The sequence below is a fragment of the Oryzias latipes genome, chromosome 6 (assembly GCF_002234675.1).
Source record: "Oryzias latipes chromosome 6, ASM223467v1".
In the NCBI taxonomy this organism is placed as follows: domain Eukaryota; kingdom Metazoa; phylum Chordata; class Actinopteri; order Beloniformes; family Adrianichthyidae; genus Oryzias; species Oryzias latipes.
This window is the reverse complement of record NC_019864.2, coordinates 2590314-2607517: the sequence shown is the minus strand read 5'-3', so window position 1 is coordinate 2607517 and position 17204 is coordinate 2590314. Positions and strand designations below refer to the sequence as shown.

The 17204-nt window shown below is 41.2% G+C and overlaps 1 protein-coding gene across 1 annotated transcript in view; it reads left to right on the top strand.

Annotated features, from left to right (window-relative positions):
- LOC101175057 (solute carrier family 23 member 2-like) overlaps positions 1-16720 on the top strand; it is a 65340-nt gene extending 48620 nt beyond the window's left edge. Inside the window, exons 10-12 of the mRNA XM_004086272.4 lie at positions 6241-6349; positions 15618-15713; positions 15815-16720. Of these exons, the coding sequence (XP_004086320.2) occupies positions 6241-6349; positions 15618-15713; positions 15815-15999 (390 nt within the window). The 3' untranslated portion in view covers positions 16000-16720. The remainder of the gene's footprint in view (positions 1-6240; positions 6350-15617; positions 15714-15814) is intronic.
- Positions 16721-17204: the final 484 nt, after the last annotated feature.

Here is a 17204-nt window from a genome sequence, read left to right as displayed (position 1 = left end):
GTGGCAGCTGTTTTTTTTTTTAAAAGATGTAATAAATGTTAAGTTAGTTTTCCGTAATAATTTACAACTAAATTATTTGACATTTTACCCTGGTAGTTGTTTTTCCCTTCAGTTTATTAACATGAAATTTTATGTAACCTCACAAAAAAATATATATATTCTTTCTAAATAGTGATTAATTTTTTAAATATGTTTTTCAATGTTAGTGCAAAGGCAACTGTAACCTTTGAACAATTATATGATCACAAAATGTTTGATAAATTTTAAACAAAAATACTAACATTATATTTCTGTTTTCTGTAGCTACACAAAAAGTGAACACATTGAAGTTTTATTAGTTTTTCTTTTGTCTTAATCAAAGATCTCTTTGAAAACTTTAACAAAAATGTTTTATTGCTTTTTAGATAATTAAGTTGTTTCAATTTAGTTTAAATGTGTCTGTTGGCCATTTCACCTTAATCCTGTTTCTTAAATGTTGTTATTACTTCTTCTTAAATTGAACATATGAAATAATCCAGACCTTATTAGAAAAGTGTTTCAGTTAGTGTTATGTCTTGCTGCTTCTGCTTTGCTGCATCACCTGTCATTCTGCTCACCTGGCAGGTGTGGCCAATGATCTTGATCAGCACCTGCCAGGTATTTAAGTCAGAGGAGGCCACAACCAGGAGAGGCATGCAGAGAGAGCAGAGCAGGAGGCTGAGGAGCAGTTGTTTTTGTGTTGGAGCTGTGCTGGTTGGTTTGTTTCCATTTTGATTCCCTCTTGGTCCTCAGCAGTCTTATACTGCTGGGTTTTGTTATGTTATTTTGGAGTTGGACCTTGGTAGTCCTTATTTGCGGGTTTTGTTTATTTTGTTTCAATAGTTAGATTTTGTTAGGCAGCCTTAGCAGGGAGCTGCTGACTCCGACGGTCAACGTGGCTGGGTCAGTTGTCTCCCTAAATTATTTTATTTTTGGCCAAGGCTCCAATCCCTTTGTTTTGTCTTTTGTTGGGACCAGCACAGTAATTCTGTTTTACAGGACACAGGTTATTTCTACCATCTAATAAACTGTGTTCCTAAACTTTGGTGTCCATCGTTTTGGCCCCTTTTTGATTTCCCCTAGACTGGGACAGGTTTGCCTGTCGGGGCGGTAACAGTTAGAAAGATGACTTGGACCAAACTCTGGGATGTTTGGCTGTTAATAAACACAAACCTTGAAGGAGAACTAAACTGATGACCTCTGATTTCATCAAGAAGATTGAAAAACTGTTTCATGTGTGTTCATTGTGGTTTAAAGACGTTTAACAGGGAAGATTCATTTTACGCTGAAACGGTGTCACTTTAACCTGGTGCATCATGGGAGATGTAGTGCAAAAACTGCAGCCGTTGGCAGACAGACTCGCTTCTCTAAGCTTCATTGTTTTGTTCACTTGTTTCATGGTCTGACACCGGATTCTGTGGAAAGCTACACCGCTAAAGACGAGCTTTAGCTGGTATTTTTGTTGGAACTGAGAGACTTTAGGAGCTAAATCTGAACAAGGAAGTGAAGATTGGTCAGACTGATGACGTATGATTAAGCCTCCAAGAATGATTGGAGACAGTTAAAGGGGCGGGACTTTTCCGAAAACAGCTGTAGCTGTGGCTAAATCGCGGTACCGTCATTCTTCTCAAAGTGTCTTTAATAGAATCAAAAAAGTATTTTATGATCTTTCATATTCCTAACTACTCAGTGTTTTATCAGGGCCTGTTTGGATGAATACAGAGCTGGATATCCTGGAGATGGAAAACGTTTTTAGATCAGTTAATGAGGGTAATTTCCCACGGCACTCCTGACCATCTCCAGACCAACCACAGGAAAGATGGTTGAAACACACTGCCTTAAGGTAGCCGCACAAGCAGTAGTGGTTTTAGGTACAAGGAGTACAGGCGGTTGTCGGGGCACCAATTCAAAGGAAGCGCCAACCCCTTTGAAGATAAAAAAAAATATTTTGTCTTTAAAAGAGATAAGATTTTTTATATTTGGTATGGTTTTCTATTATCTCTTACATCACGGTTTTTGGAACGGGCTGAAACTGGTATATCTACGCTCATCTGCACGCGCTCAGCCAAAGCTCTGCGACACGTTCCTTTTGACCGAGAAGACACCAGAAAAGTGTATAAAGAAAAAAGGGAGGGGTGGAAGGAATCAGTTCAACTGTTGGTCTCTCCTAAAATAAGTGGATGGATGGGGGAGGAAGGTATGGGGGTGTCTACTTCATAAATATGTTAGAAATTAGTCATTCAGTGAAGTTACAGGTACAGATACAGGTAAGAAAATTCTGCCTTTTTTGTTAATTTTTGTGTAAAATGGTCAAATAAAAAGGGGAAACACAAAACGATGAGGTCACCAAAGGGTAAAATTGGTTTAGTTGACGACTTTGGTAGGAAGTTTATTGTCAAATGCCAAAATGCCAGAGAGATGGACAAAAAAAGGTCATAGCCATCTGGTGCCCCATTTATAAAAAAGAAAAGAATAAGAAGAGAAACGAGATAACAAAAGGGTTTGTCCTCATAACTACGGATGGACATTTTCCAGTGCTACCTGCCACAACGACATCAATGATCAAGGCTTTTTTTTTAGGACCGCCACTGCGCATAAGTGTCAAGGGAACTGCAATGTACACCTGTGCTCCCCTTAAGATTTGGCCGCTCTGCTTTACGACCCTCCATGGGGATGTTCAACCCAAAAACATGCAGCACCTAAACGACTCCACCCCCCATACTGGTGCTTGTGTCTAAGGCTTAATCCTAACACTTGAACAGTACTGCTTTTTTCTGTACTTTTACAACCATGAGCCGTTTCAAAAAGTTAAACCTTCACATAGATCTCTATGCTGACCCATATGTACACACATATACGGATCAACTCAATGCACATGCAAATACATGTCAAGCATTTGCCAATCAATTATCTTGTTTTTTGCAAGAATGAGTAGACACCTGTGTTCAGGTGAGTATGTGTTTACTAGACTAATGGATGATTTGGTGTAATGTAGAAAGTAAAAAAAAAAATGATGCAAACGCCCAATCGCCCACACAAGCTCTCGGCGGAAGATAAGGCTGCAGTGGCAGCCAGGACCCGCAATATACCAGCATGGAGAAGAAGAGCAAGGAAATCCACCCACCAGGGAACCAGACACCCCAGCCACCCAGTCCAGAGCCAGAGGGACCGCAGGAGGAGGCCCTAGCATCAAAGAGCTGCGGCCCTCATGAACCCCAGCTTAACCAGAGGCCAGTCCTTCTGCTGCAATTAGAGACCAAGTACAAGTTGCCTACTTACCCGAGAGTCCCACTAGCCCAGATGAGGGGCCTGCCACCACTCAGGAGTCCATACCATCCCCCACCCCTAACCTCAGGTAAACTAGGGCAATCCAAGAATTTCCCCCATAGTATTCCAGGCAAACTACTAGACACTGGAGGCTAGCAGAGAACATATGCAGGGACAGATCCTTCCACCCTATAAGAGGACTCCAGCAAGAAGTGATGGGGCAATGTTGGAGGTCCCCTTATGAAGGCTTAGGACCAGAACCAGCCCCACTGTGAAATGGACACCCCCAACTATGATGTACAGGGATCTCCAACTCATGGTATAGCCAAACATCTCAGAGATCCCCCTGGTCCTGGGCCAGGATCCCCAGACCCAGGAAGCCAAATACCCAAAGTAAATAGCCACTACTGCTGAATGGCTGGACCCCCATACAAGGGATTGGGTAGGGGACAGGGAATCTGTGGGTACCACCCTCCAAATGTCATGTTTACATGTTGTGTATTAGGGTTGGGCGATGTCACTCAAATTGGCCGTTGACAGTGTCGTTGATATCGTCGTGGGGGGGGGGGTATTTTTAATATTTCGGTCTTATATAATTGCTATTCGTTATTTTACTTTATTTATTTTATTTCCCAACTAATGACTCATCCGCGATTATCCAGTATAAACTGAGGGAAGTGACTTTAACAAAAAAGCAACTAACAAACTAGAAAAGAAATGGTCTGCTCCCGCACTAAACTAGTCAAGTGGACCGGCGGAGCGGGGACTTACAGCTTTGTGTTTGAGTGGAAAGGGGGGGGGGGGTGCTTTGTTACATGAGCGGTATGTGGGAGATTTAGAACTGCGATCCGTTCCGCAGCTCCAGGGGAACGGGCTACCGAACTCAGAACCGGGTCTAAAAGTGTGTGTCTGAGCAGAAGATCGTGAGCACACACACAGCGCTTTGGGGCGGTGTAAGCTTCAAAGCAGAAAGGCCGCTCAGTCCTTAGAAATCGTTCAAACAATCGAAACCGAAAGTCGAGTCGTGTCCCGACTAAATAAAGGCTGATGTTGATCCCACATGTTTACATGCAGCCAAGATGCAGATTGCAGCACCACCCAAAGTTAATGTTGTTAGCCCGTGTTAGCATACTGCTAATTCTGGCTTCTTTCCGGCTCCGTTTTTCAACAGAAAAAGCAATGACCACACGGATTAAAAATAAAATGATGAGCGAACAGGCGTTTCATAATAATCGTAACATTATTAAAAGCACGTTTAGAAGATCGTCTTGTATATTACCGAGCTGATATATAAATGTATAAAGGCGCTCGGCAACATTGTTTTGTATTGAATTGTTACATTCATAAAGTTTGAGAAAAAAATAGCCGCTCGGCGGAACTGATATCCGCTTCCGGTTTTTCAAACCCTACTGCGCATGTGCGAATGATTTATTCCGACCAAAAGTGTGACCCATGTGAACGTTTGTTATATTCTGAAAACATTTTTCTGGAACCATGTACACAGTTGAATTCTAATCCGACCATTGATCCGGTCAAGATATTTTTCACATGTAACCGCGGATTATGGTGTCGACTCCCAGCGTGCCGGGGGCGTGGCATCACGATGGTGTCTCTCCATCGGGATGTCAGTCACCCATCACGATGGACGATGGTATCGTCCATCGGCACAACCCTATTGTGTATAATGTGTCGGAGTAAGGAGTGAGTGTAGTTTTAAATTGGTGGGTAGAGCACAGTAAGAACACCTTCTGCTTGTTAGCAGTGACTTTTAATCAGCCTCCCACCGAAAGACCATATATGTCTAATGTGCGATTAAAACCAAGAGGGGAAGAATCACCAACAAGTAGCCCAATCCCCAAGAAGCATTGCAAATTGACCCTCCCACAGACATTCTAATGAATTGTCATGTGAGAAAGGAGGGCAGTCAGAGGACAGCTTCCAGATTCTCCCACAATATTTTTGGAGGACTCGTCCCCCAAGCCCCCCAAGCCTTCAGGTCTCCCCGGCAAAAGTAAAGACCCCCCAGGCCCAACCAGCCCATGCCACTCGCTGAAAGAGGAGCCCTCAAGGGTTTTAGTGGGTCTTCCAAACAGCCAAACACCCCAAACCCTCCCCATCCCACAAAAATAACCCATCAAGTACAGGACTGACCCCCCCCCCCCCCCCCCCCCCCCTCCCAGCCCATCCCCCACCAGAGCCTCGCAGGTCTTCACTCTTCTGATATTTAGTCTTAAACAGTCAAGAAAACCGGCTAGTACTAAGATAAAAAAGCATTAGTTAGAGCTGGACTTTATGTCAGTTTATTATTGAGGTTGTAGAAAAATAACTTTTTAGCTATCTTCAAAGGACTTCTGTAGCTCTCTAAACCTTCACTAAAAACAAGCAGAGACACCAAATGAAATTTGCCTGCAAACTAATGTTCAAAGTCTCAAGATCATTTCTACGCATTTTTTCAACAGTTCACCTACTCATTAGTGTTGCAGCCCACCCAACAAGGTTTTTTTTTTCCATTTAAAGAGCCTCTCTCATCAGACTTTGTAAAAGGTTGAAACACTTTGCTCTTTCTGTTATCATTTAAACTATTTTATTGACCAAAACAAATTTATGAAAGGCATGTTTAGACATGCTTCTGTGTCTGTGTCTTCTTTGGGCTGTGGTATGGAAAAACAAAATCTAATCACATACCTATTGTGAAACCTATTCATGGCTGGGCTGACCACACTCTGACATTTACTCATGATTAAATAAAAGGTGAATCCCACACCAAAGAAGAATGTAGGTCATTTCTGTTCCCAGATTAATTCTAATCACATTTTAGATACATTCCAAAACCAACATAGCATTCCTTATTTTGTTTAGACACAAAAATAAATTAATGGTTTGCATCTGGAATTGATTAAACCTCCTAAAACTGTTTGTCTCTCATAATTGCTTTCCTTATTTTTTTTTATTCAGTACGTGGACCTCAACTCGTCTCGCAACCTCCTTATCCTGGGCTTCTCCACTTTCAGCGGTCTTGTGCTACCCAGCTGGTTTCACTCCAATCCTGGCATCATCGACACAGGTTACTAGCTTCTAAAAAAACTTTTTTGGTTTAAGCAGAATCATTCAAGGACTACCTCAACCCAAATATATGTGCAAACTCCTCTAAACTATTTGGCGTGCTGTATATGATTTTTTGATTTATGCCTTATTTTTTCCACAGACTCTTTTGTGTTTTTTTGGCCGATTACATTTAATTTAACCCTGTAAAGTCCACGACATCAAAGAATTGAAAGAAAATTAAATTGTCTTTGTAACTAGGAGGTTTCTTCAACCCTATGATAATATCCACAAAAATGTTCCAATATCAATCTTTATTTGATATAGATAGTGTTAATTATGATATGTTGGATGATTTGGTACGTTTTGTTCATAAAAATGTTGGTTTAAGATGCAAAAAATACTTCCCGCCCAAAGTCTTTCTGAGATTTTAAAGAAGCAGCCATTTTGAAATGAGCAAGAAAAGCCTTTATACTGCCCCTAGTGGGGTGATTATGAACTACAGGGCAGGCAACATGGACCAAGTTATAAAAAATGGGTTTTTAAGGACATTACTGATCATTCTAATGAGATAGAAGGTCTCAGAAAGGTGTGTATCAAATATGATAGGAATGGTATGTAGGGTTAAAAGGGTAAGGTGTTAATGAACTCTTGTCATTTGTTTTTCTGGAGATCTTAGTTGTAAATTCCTAATTTAAATGCTTTAAATACTTTAAGTGCAGACTGAAACATAGTCTTTCTCGTATTAAGTAATTTATCAGAACCAACATGCCTCAACTTCCTTTTGTGCTAGGCTTTTTTTCAACTTCATTATCTTGCCAAAATTATTTAGCAGACTTCAGCGATGCCTCACTGACACTAAAAGGATTTCCGTTTCTGGAATTGTTGCCTCTTGTCAATTAGAGTTTGATTTCTTTTATCCTAAAAAACATTAAAAACGTTCAGGTGTGTCTCAGGTAGGCCTACATGCCATCAAGTTTGAAGCTCCATCTTCCCACTGTCCCTTTACCTGCAGATTACACTTGAAAAGATGGCAGCGGTATTGCCAGCCTAAGCTCCTAAAGCCAAGTTGTTTTCAAATCCCACAGTCCCAGATGGCAAACGCTTCACCTTTAATCTTTAGCCCAGATTTTAAAAGGGCATGGGCAACCTTTTATAATTGTCTTAGCTGATCGTGTCTGCATAGTTTTTTTTCCTCCTCCCCTTTTCTCCGGGTCAAATAAGGAGAAAATCATTGCATTTGTAACTCAGCTGGTCCTGCTAGACCTCCAAGACTCAGCTGGGTGTAGGAAGATGTTTAGCCTTTTGAGGGCACTGTTGGGGTTCAGGTTGATTGTCTTTTCTCATATCAGTGGTGTTTTACAAGTTGCTTTCAGACTCTTGTACATGACAATACATTACTGATTGGTTGTTCTAAGCTACCTTTCCTCACAATTATACTTTCTCAACATTGTTATGGGTTACATGAGTCCTGAATTAGTTCAGTGTAGTGATTGTATAACATCAGCAGAAGTAAAGAGTAACACCCAAAGTGACAAATGCACCATAGAAAAAAAATCTGACTCCTATGGGGGGCGGTTTATGGAGTAGGAATGAATACTGATATGAATACCAATATTCTCTCCTGTGGTTAGTCTGGAAGCAGTGGAAGTAAAAACTCTAGTCTAATATGTTTCCTTAATTCTCACATAGAACTCTGCTTTTCATTTCCAACTGCAGAGCATTAAGTCAATCCTGAAATGTCAGCTAATCAAAATAATTTATCTTGACAAAGTAAAGCATTTGCAATCTATCACTGATCAATCACAAACTCTCTGCTGCTATCCTCCTTTAGATGAATTATTGATCTGCAGGGGGTGAGGGATCTTTCAAGTCCCCGTCAAAAGAGCAATCTTTCCGATAAAATAGCCCTTCTCTGCAGACATAAGACCTTGATCCTATGAATCATGTGGTGCGAGTGTCTCCCAGAAAAGTGCTAATCCAGAGTTCACCACTGGGCATGAGGCTTGTCTGGTTCTGTCAGGTCTAGGCTGCTTACCTCCCAATCCTCTTGGCCAACCCCCATGCCAGTAGCCATAATCTGGCGGGATCAGATAAAGCACTCTTTCCCCAGAGTCTTTCCCCAGCCTCAACACTCAGCTGATATCTCCACACCAGAGTCAGTGCGTCTTGTAAACAAACTACTCTCATCCAGATTTCTTTGATGTACAGGCCGGGGAGACTTACCGGCAACTCAGTGGATACCTTGAACTTTTGACTGCTACTTTTTTGGACAGGAACTGTGTGTGTATGCTGGGGTGGGCCATTTGAACAAGAGTGTGTTCAGAGGCCAACTACGTCAGCCCTGCGTGGAGTGCTTGATTCAATTTGATGCACCTTCATTAGGCATTTTACTGCCTGAAGGGTATTATGAAAGCAAGCAACTGGACATGCAGGAATCCACAAACTCAAAGTATCTCTGTATTCATCAGTATCGTGGTACACATGTCACATGAAGGGCTGTTTCTGACTCAGGGAACTAGCATTGTACTGGTATTGTGATTACAAAGTTCTGCTTGCCTAACAAGCATAATCTGGAAGTCACTGTAAATCCACTATATTATGAGGCCTTGTTGTGGTACTGGCTGTGACTGTTAAAAAATTTCCTGTAATAAGGCCTCAAAAGGAGTCAAATAAAACTAGTAATGTCATGCATCTTGTGTGGTATTATTTAAAATCAAGAACAAATCTCTTACAACAAGAAAATAAATTAAGGTTTAAGATTCGGTGATGCAACTTTTAAACTATTGTATCCCTACATTTTCATGAGTTTGGCTGAGGCTACAGTTAGGATTTATTGGAAGAGTCTGAGACGTCTGTCCTTGTAATGACTGCCTGCACAATGCTATGCAGGCTAATTGAATTTAGTTTGTGCTGCTTCCACAATTGAAAAATTACTTTGTAAAATTTTGGTTCCAATGGAAAACAATGCCAAGTTAGGTCTGCAAAATGTCAAGTAACTGAAAGAGTTTTCAAAAGAGACAACTTGTTTATTTTTTTTCATGACTTTACCACCCACTGAAACAATGCCTGTGTGTTACACTCATATCACACTATAATGTCAGAAAGTGCAGTCCTTAATTTCCCACAACAGATTTCTGCATTTTAACTCATGATAAGCTGTGCTGCTCATCTTTGACCTGTGCTTAGAAAAGCAGTCAAATCAATCCAACTGTTAACCTAAAAACACATAACAAATTCTGTAATAAAGACATTTAACCAGACGTCATTGTAAAACATTTATAAACAGGGTTCCTACACATTTCTTAAAGTATAATTAAAGACTTTTTAAGATCTTGCATATAGAAAATTAAGAGGGGAGCCGGTTTAGCTTGTGCTGGTTTGCGGCGCCTTCCGTCCGTGAAACCTGGGTTCGACTCCGGCTGCTCCCTGTTCCCTTCTCTACTTCTGTGCCGGTCCCAAGCCCGGTTGCTTTGAGAGGGTTGCATCAGGAAAGGCATCCGGCGTAAAACATTGCCAAGTTTACCATGCGACTCGTTCGCTGTGGCGACCCCTGATGGGAAAAGCCGAAAGAGTAACAACAACATATAGAAAATTAAGACAAATTCCCCAAATTCCCATGGACGAAGAAAAAACAAAATCCTTGAACTTTAGAACAATTACTTGTCAGTTACAGGGTAACGTAAGAAATTACAATTACTAGACTCGGCGAACCTCATTATTTCACCAATCACGTTTTGGTGCAGGGAACTGGGGGGCTACTAAAAAAATGTGTGTAAACTCTGACGTTCTCTCGAAACAAAACGGATGCCAATAAGAAAAAAAAAAAACAATAAAACAGCTAACAACACATGTGCGCTAGTTGGATATTGGTCAAAGTAACATGAAGAGAGCATAAATTTGGACGTAGACGAGTACGTAGGGTCATTCGACAACAGGAGATATTCTGCTTATTTCCAATTTTTTGAAAGCAATGGAAAGGAATTTCAGCTAGATGCATGTTATGTCCTGGAGATAAACTGCTTTCCACTGCGCTAGAGTCAATGATCAACCTGTCTATACACCATGTAGGCTACTATTTTATATTTATATTCATTGTGCTATGTTTTTGTTCATCTTCATGTGATGTGGTGATCTTAATGAGGTTATCTTGTTTGTGTTAGCTTTATTCCCTTGAGAATTTGTATGTGAGTGGAAAAAAGTAATTAGTGGTGAATTACTTTTTAAATTTGGGAATAAGTATTTTAATTACTATTTTATCCAGTAATTAAAGTCAAGTAATCAATTTCTATATAAAAGTAATTATCCCGACATTAATTTTTGTTCACTAGTTTGTTTGTACACATATTTAATTTATACTTGATTATCTTAGAAATACAAAGAATCTGGAAAACTTCACTTAGACTGCTCAGCACCAGGTATTTCTCTCTAAGTCACACTGGTTGAAGTTTTATTAAAGATGTCCTGGATCCATTTTAGTTCAGTGAATCGGATCAAATTGAACCATTCCAAATGAACAAATATTGACTATTAATTTGATCAGTGACCACAAATTAGGAAATAAATCCTTGTTTACACCCCTAATGCAGATAAATGCAGCTGCATAAATCTTGAACGTAACAAAGCAAAAACAAAATCCAAGTTAGGTGACGAGGAACCTGCCTTTGACTGCCACCAAAACCACATTGGACCGGGCCCTTTCGAGCTCTCCTGCAGGTGGTGGGCCCATGGGAGAGGGATCCGACACCATGTTACTTGACTGAAAAAATGTAATTTGCCATCTCTCTGTGGGTGGCGTGTTCCTGTCCCTGGTGGAGGAGATTAAAAATCTAGGTCCGTTGTGGTGAAGAGTTGAGCCAGAAAGCAAAGCTCTCAATTTACCGGTTGATCTACGTTCCACTACTCACCTATGGTCTCATGAGCTCCGGGTCAGGACCGATGATATGTGGTCCTGAATACAAGCCATTGAAATGAGCTTCCTCTGTAGGGTGGCAGGGCGCTCCCTTAGAGATAGGATGAGAAGTTCGGTCACCCGCAGAGAACTCGGAGTAGAGCCGCTGCTCCTCCACGTTAATAGGAGACAGTTGAGGCGGTATCTAGTTCGAAGACATCCCGGACGCCTCCATGTCAAAGTCAAAGTCAAAGTCGGCTTTATTGTCAAATGTACTGCATCCATAAAGACATACAGCACAGATGAAATTGCTTTCCTCTCACCCCACAGTGCAAGCAGCATATAAAATAATAAATAAATAAACGACTTAAAAAATAGATAAAAAGACAGCAATAATAAGAAGAATAACAGTAGTCTAAACAGTGCAGGGAGCAATGAGATGGTTAAAGTGGCAGTTTAAAGTGACAACAGTGCTGAGAACAGTAAGTGGATGGGTTAGTGATGGCAGTCTTTGGTGAAAGTGGCGATCTGAACTGTTGTGAAAGTTTTCAGTGCGGGCTTGTAGGACGGAGTGGAGGGGCCAGAGGGGGGAGGGCAGGGAGGGAGTTGAGTGTCCTTATCGCCTGATGGAGGAAACTGTCTTTTAGTCTGCTGGTTCTGGCCTGCAGACTTTGCAGCCTCCTCCCTGATGGCAGCAGGTTGAAGTGTCTCTGGGATGGGTGTGAGGGGTCCCCTGCAATCCTGATGGCTTTGCGGGTGAGGCGGGAGCGGTAAATGTCCGAGAGGCCAGTAAGAGGGACACCAACGATCTTCTCAGCTGTTCTCACAATGTGCTGCAGAGTCTTCTGGCAGGACGCGTTGCAGGCTCCGTACCACACGGTGATGCAGCTGGTCAGGATGCTCTCGATGGCCCCCCTGTAGAAGGTCTGCATGATGGGGGGAGGAGCTCTGGCCCTCTTCAGTTTGCGGAGGAAGTACAGGCGTTGTTGGGCTTTCTTGGCGAGTGATGCAGTGTTTTGGTTCCAAGACAGATCGTCGGAGATGTGCACCCCCAGGAACTTGGTGCAGCTCACCCTTTCCACAGCAGCACCATTGATGATGAGTGGAGCGTGCTGGGTGGGAGTTCTCCGGAAGTCCACAACCATCTCCTTTGTCTTCTCCACATTCAGGTGGAGATTATTGTCTTTGCACCACAGAGCCAGCCTGTTCACCTCCCTCCTGTAGGGGGTCTCATCGTTGTTGTTGATGAGACCCACCACTGTGGTGTCATCCGCAAACTTGATAAAGAGGTTGGAGCTTGATGTTGGGGTGCAGTCGTGGGTCAGCAGAGTGAAGAGAAGGGGGCTCAGCACACATCCTTGGGGGACCCCTGTGTTAATTGTAATGGTGCTGGAGGTGTTGTTGCCGACACGAACTGCCTGTGGTCTCCCTGTCAGAAAGTCCAGAAGCCAGCTACACAGGGAGGTGTTGAGTCCTAGCTGGTCTAGCTTGTGGATGAGCTGCTGGGGGATGACTGTATTGAAGGCAGAGCTGAAGTCAATGAATAGCATTCTGACATGAGAGTCTTTTGTTTCCAGGTGAGTGAGGGGTGAGTGGAGGGCTGTTGAGATGGCATCATCGGTCGAACGGTTTGACCGATATGCAAACTGGTAGAGGTCCAGAGTGGGGGGGAGGGTAGACTTGGGAAGTGTGGAAGTGCTCCGGGCCCGTCCCACTGGGAGGAGGCCCTAGGGAGGACTCAGGACACGCTGGAGAGACCATGTCTGTCGGCTGGCCTGGGAACGCCTCGGGATCCCCAGAGGAGCTGGAGGAAGTGGCCGGAACGAGGGAAGCCTGGACATCTCTGCTTAGAGTGCTGCCCCCGGGACCCGGTCCCGGATGAGTGGAAGAAGATGGATGGATCTAATATTTGAATTCATTATTTTACTTAAGAATTCACATATATCCCTCATTTTTCATTTTCCTCTCCTCAACTAATTTCAGCTTGTACATCTTCATCCTCACTAACAATCTTCCTTCTGAACAATATTCCCCTTGCATTGTTCTTTTTTCAATGACCTTTTCAAACATAAACTATTTTCTTTGCTGCATGTTTCCTTTCTACCATTGCATTAGGTTTTATCTGGAACTATTAATTACAATAGTGTTCAGAAAACTGTGGTAGAATCATTTAGTGTTTTTTAGTCCCATTGCAAACCAACCAACCTCCAGCTTGCATAGAAATATGCCTACCTGATTGTGAATGAATTGAGTGTCCCCGCACAACAACTCAAACGTAAACTGGCTGTAAGAGCGTGTTTGTTTAGGGAAGCAACGGAATTTGCAGATAAAGTAAGATCAAATTTTGTAGCGATGTTAGGACACTGAGACGCTAAAATTATAAGATAAAGTGCTGCCTAGTTCACAGCCGCAGCTCCTATTGTATGAGTGTTAAAGCAGAAATACCAAACAGTACCGGATCGTATCGTCTTACAGCCCTGGTCACACAGGTGCTACCTGTTTTACCTTCTTCTTCTTTGTATTCTTTTTTTTCTTTTTTTTGTCAGTGGTTGGCATCCAGCTTGATGGTGCATAACATGCTTTACTTGCATAGTCATGGTTGAAAGATTAAATTTTAGACCAGAACATTTTTTTTAACAGCACTATTTTTCGACCAAGATATCACAATTTAAGACTGTGCTTTTTAAGGCCTTATTTTCAAATTTTTACATTCAAGGTTTTTAAGACTTTTTTAAATGGCAGCGTCAGTTTTGCGGAAAAATGTCAAGTGAATGGGCTTCATTTTGCTGGAGCCAGACATATGATGTCACACTCGCTCAGTCCAGTTCTCTTATACCAGCGGTATCAGGATCTAGGCCACAAAAGCCAGTGTTGAATATGTTTTCCGACCAATATGCTGTTGAAGCTCCTTATTGGCTAAAGACACATGATCTAGGTAATCATCAGTAGAAAAGACAGGATTTCTGGACAACCAGCGGGAGGTTTGCTCTGAAGGCCGGGAGTTCGACACAGTCAATAGTTTGCGACTTATACTTCAAAAAATATGGTAATTAATAATATTACTTTTAATAGCAATATTTTTGTATGGGTTTCTTATTTTTCATCTTTAAAAAATCTGTTATACACCGGCAAACAAATATCATACAGAGGCTATTTATTCTGAAAATCCAGTATGTAGTGTACCAGTGAAGGTGACAATGTCAGTCACCACAAGTGTCATTTTAATGTTCTCTTTTGTAAACATTCATTTAAATGCATCTTATCACCTCACTTATATACTTCTATTCTATTTTCATTTAATGCCCAGAGTGTTTTACTCAGTACTCAGCCTTCCACACACACATTCACACACTGATGGTGGCTCTGCTGTCTAACACTGATGCCAACCTGTAACCACCAGGAGCAATGTGAGGTTCAGTGTCTTGCCCAAACACATTATGACCCATGGACGGGCAAGAGAAGAACCAAACTTGCGATCCTCAATGAGAGGCCCACCGCCCTGCAACACAGCCACCCAGTTAAATTTTTTAACATAGAAGCTTTAGCTTCATTGTTAACATTCTTTAAACTACCGTAGCTCTTCAACTATGTACACAATTAAGGTAAGTACAACTGATTCTGAAGGGGAGAAAAGCAGCCTTGTGTTGAGGGCCTTGCACTGTCATGCAACACTAGCCGTTAGCCATTTTCTTTGCATCAGAATCATCTTATTGACATTGATTGCGTTAACGGTTGAAGAGTTACAGTAGTTCGAAGAGTGTGTGTTATTCAGGTGTCGCCGGCAACAGCTCCGATGTTAAAGGGTTAAGTTAATCAAAGCCTAATTATAGCCCAGCTCACTCCAACTACACTCTAGTGATGTTGTATCCCAGCACCTGTTATCATTTACTGATTCGTCTTAGTTTTGAAAAGTCTTGAAAAGATTCCAAGTCTTTTAACAGCTTTGGCCTTTGGCAACAACAGTAAGATTTTTCAGCAACAATTATCCCATCTTTAGAAGGCAGATACGTTCTGGCTCTACACCCAAGACACAAAAAGAGCCGAAGGCTGCACTTCTCATTGTGCTGTTAAAAAAATCACCCATCCTGCACACTCAGAAATAAACAACAGTAAATGGTGGTGCCTCAAAAAAAAAAGAGTGTACTGAAGTACACGGTTGTCTCCTCAACAAGCTGCACCAATCACACTAAAAGGTGGAACATTGCACTTAAGAGGAAGTAGCTGCTCAGCTGGGGTAAGTAGTTCTAGTTGGACAGATTGAGGGTATTAAAGTGTCTTTTAGTGTTTAGGTCACTAAGTATGTGTCATCTATCCAAAAATGGTCAGCTAGAAGACCAGCTGAACAGACACATACAGAAAAATAAAGACTAACATTATATATTCTGCTTTACATTTCAAGGATTAAAGGAGCTGGACCAAGTGATTGTGGTGCTCTTTACCACACACATGTTTATTGGGGGATTTTTTGGCTTCATCCTAGACAATACAATTCCTGGTAAGAGGGTTTTTCTTTCTTCTAGGGCCAAACAAACCCACTCATTTTTACCAGCTAACCGTATGCTTCTGTTTTGTTTGTTTTTTGTTTTTTTTTATCAGGTACTGATAAAGAAAGAGGGATCAAGAACTGGCAAGACAAGGTTCAAGAGGAAATGAATAGTTCATGTGACTTGTCGTGCTATGATATTCCTTTCTGCCACAGTGTTTTCAAACGGTTGAAATGTTTTCAGTATCTGCCCTTCCTTCCTTCTTACAAAAACACAAAGGAGAGAGTATCCAAGTAGGAAGGTTTTCAGCTTTTCAACAAGGCCAAATGATGGTGGAAACATCTTGCATTCAAAAAACATTCCTTTTATGTATTTTGGGCACAAACAAGGACAGTGTATAATGTTACAGTACTGCTTTGATCTTATCGTTATAGTTAAAGAAAATGCAATGTGGATGAATCAGATTACAGTATCGCCTTTCTGCTTCACCTTCTTTGGAAAATGCTGCAGCAAAAAGCGTTTAGTGTTTTTAGTTTTCGCTTTACATCCAGTAGAAAGGTGGGTGCTATTTTTGATGACAAAAATGAATGCTAGATCCAAATTTGTGAGAAGCAAAACTAACTCATTTTTAAGTTGTAATTTAGCTTAAAAAGCCCTTTTCACATGAGTTTGGAGGGTTAGGCATGAAATGTACACAGGATCAACCCTACCTCACTAAGAGGAGGTCCAACAGGATCGGCAGGCAGTTTTACCAAAGAAGTGGTGCAACATCTTCAAAAAAATGCTTTGCACATTCTTTTTTCAACACTCCTGCTTTAGGCTGTACGCCTCATTCTTTTGATCTGTCATCTCTTAATAGAGATGAAAAAAATTCCTTTTTCACCATGCTTTAGGTATTATACATTTTTGTTTGACGATAATTGTATAGCAGTATAGTAAAATGTTGTTTTTAGTCTAGTTATGGACTTGAGGCTTTTGTTATTTAAATTCATTCTACTAATAAAACTCTGAAATGTAATTTAAAGAATTATATATTAGATTATGATTCATTTCATGTTAACTTATTTACAAAAACTGTTTATACCCTGTCCAAAAGTGTAACTACCTGAGACCCCACTTGTTTTATTAGGATGTAATATTTGCATTAAATATATGTGTATATATATATATAACTATGACCAGAGAATTAAATGCCTTTGTGTGGTCTCTATTCAATGAGTACATGTGTGTTTCTCAACACAGAACTTTTATAATTGTCCCAGAAGTCAGCCTTCGATCACATTAGATCTACCAGACTAGTTTTGCTGGAATGATAGCCTTTAAAAAATGTACCAACAGTTTTCAGATAAGTTTTGATTGAAAGGATAATTGGCAGATATTTGGGTCATCCATATATTCATCTTCAGAAGCCACTGAAAACCTTTTGAGCTCAGCATTTTAGCAACATGACCTGGAAAGTAACAAGGCGTCAGTGGATATTGAGAGTGAACTTAAGTATTGTT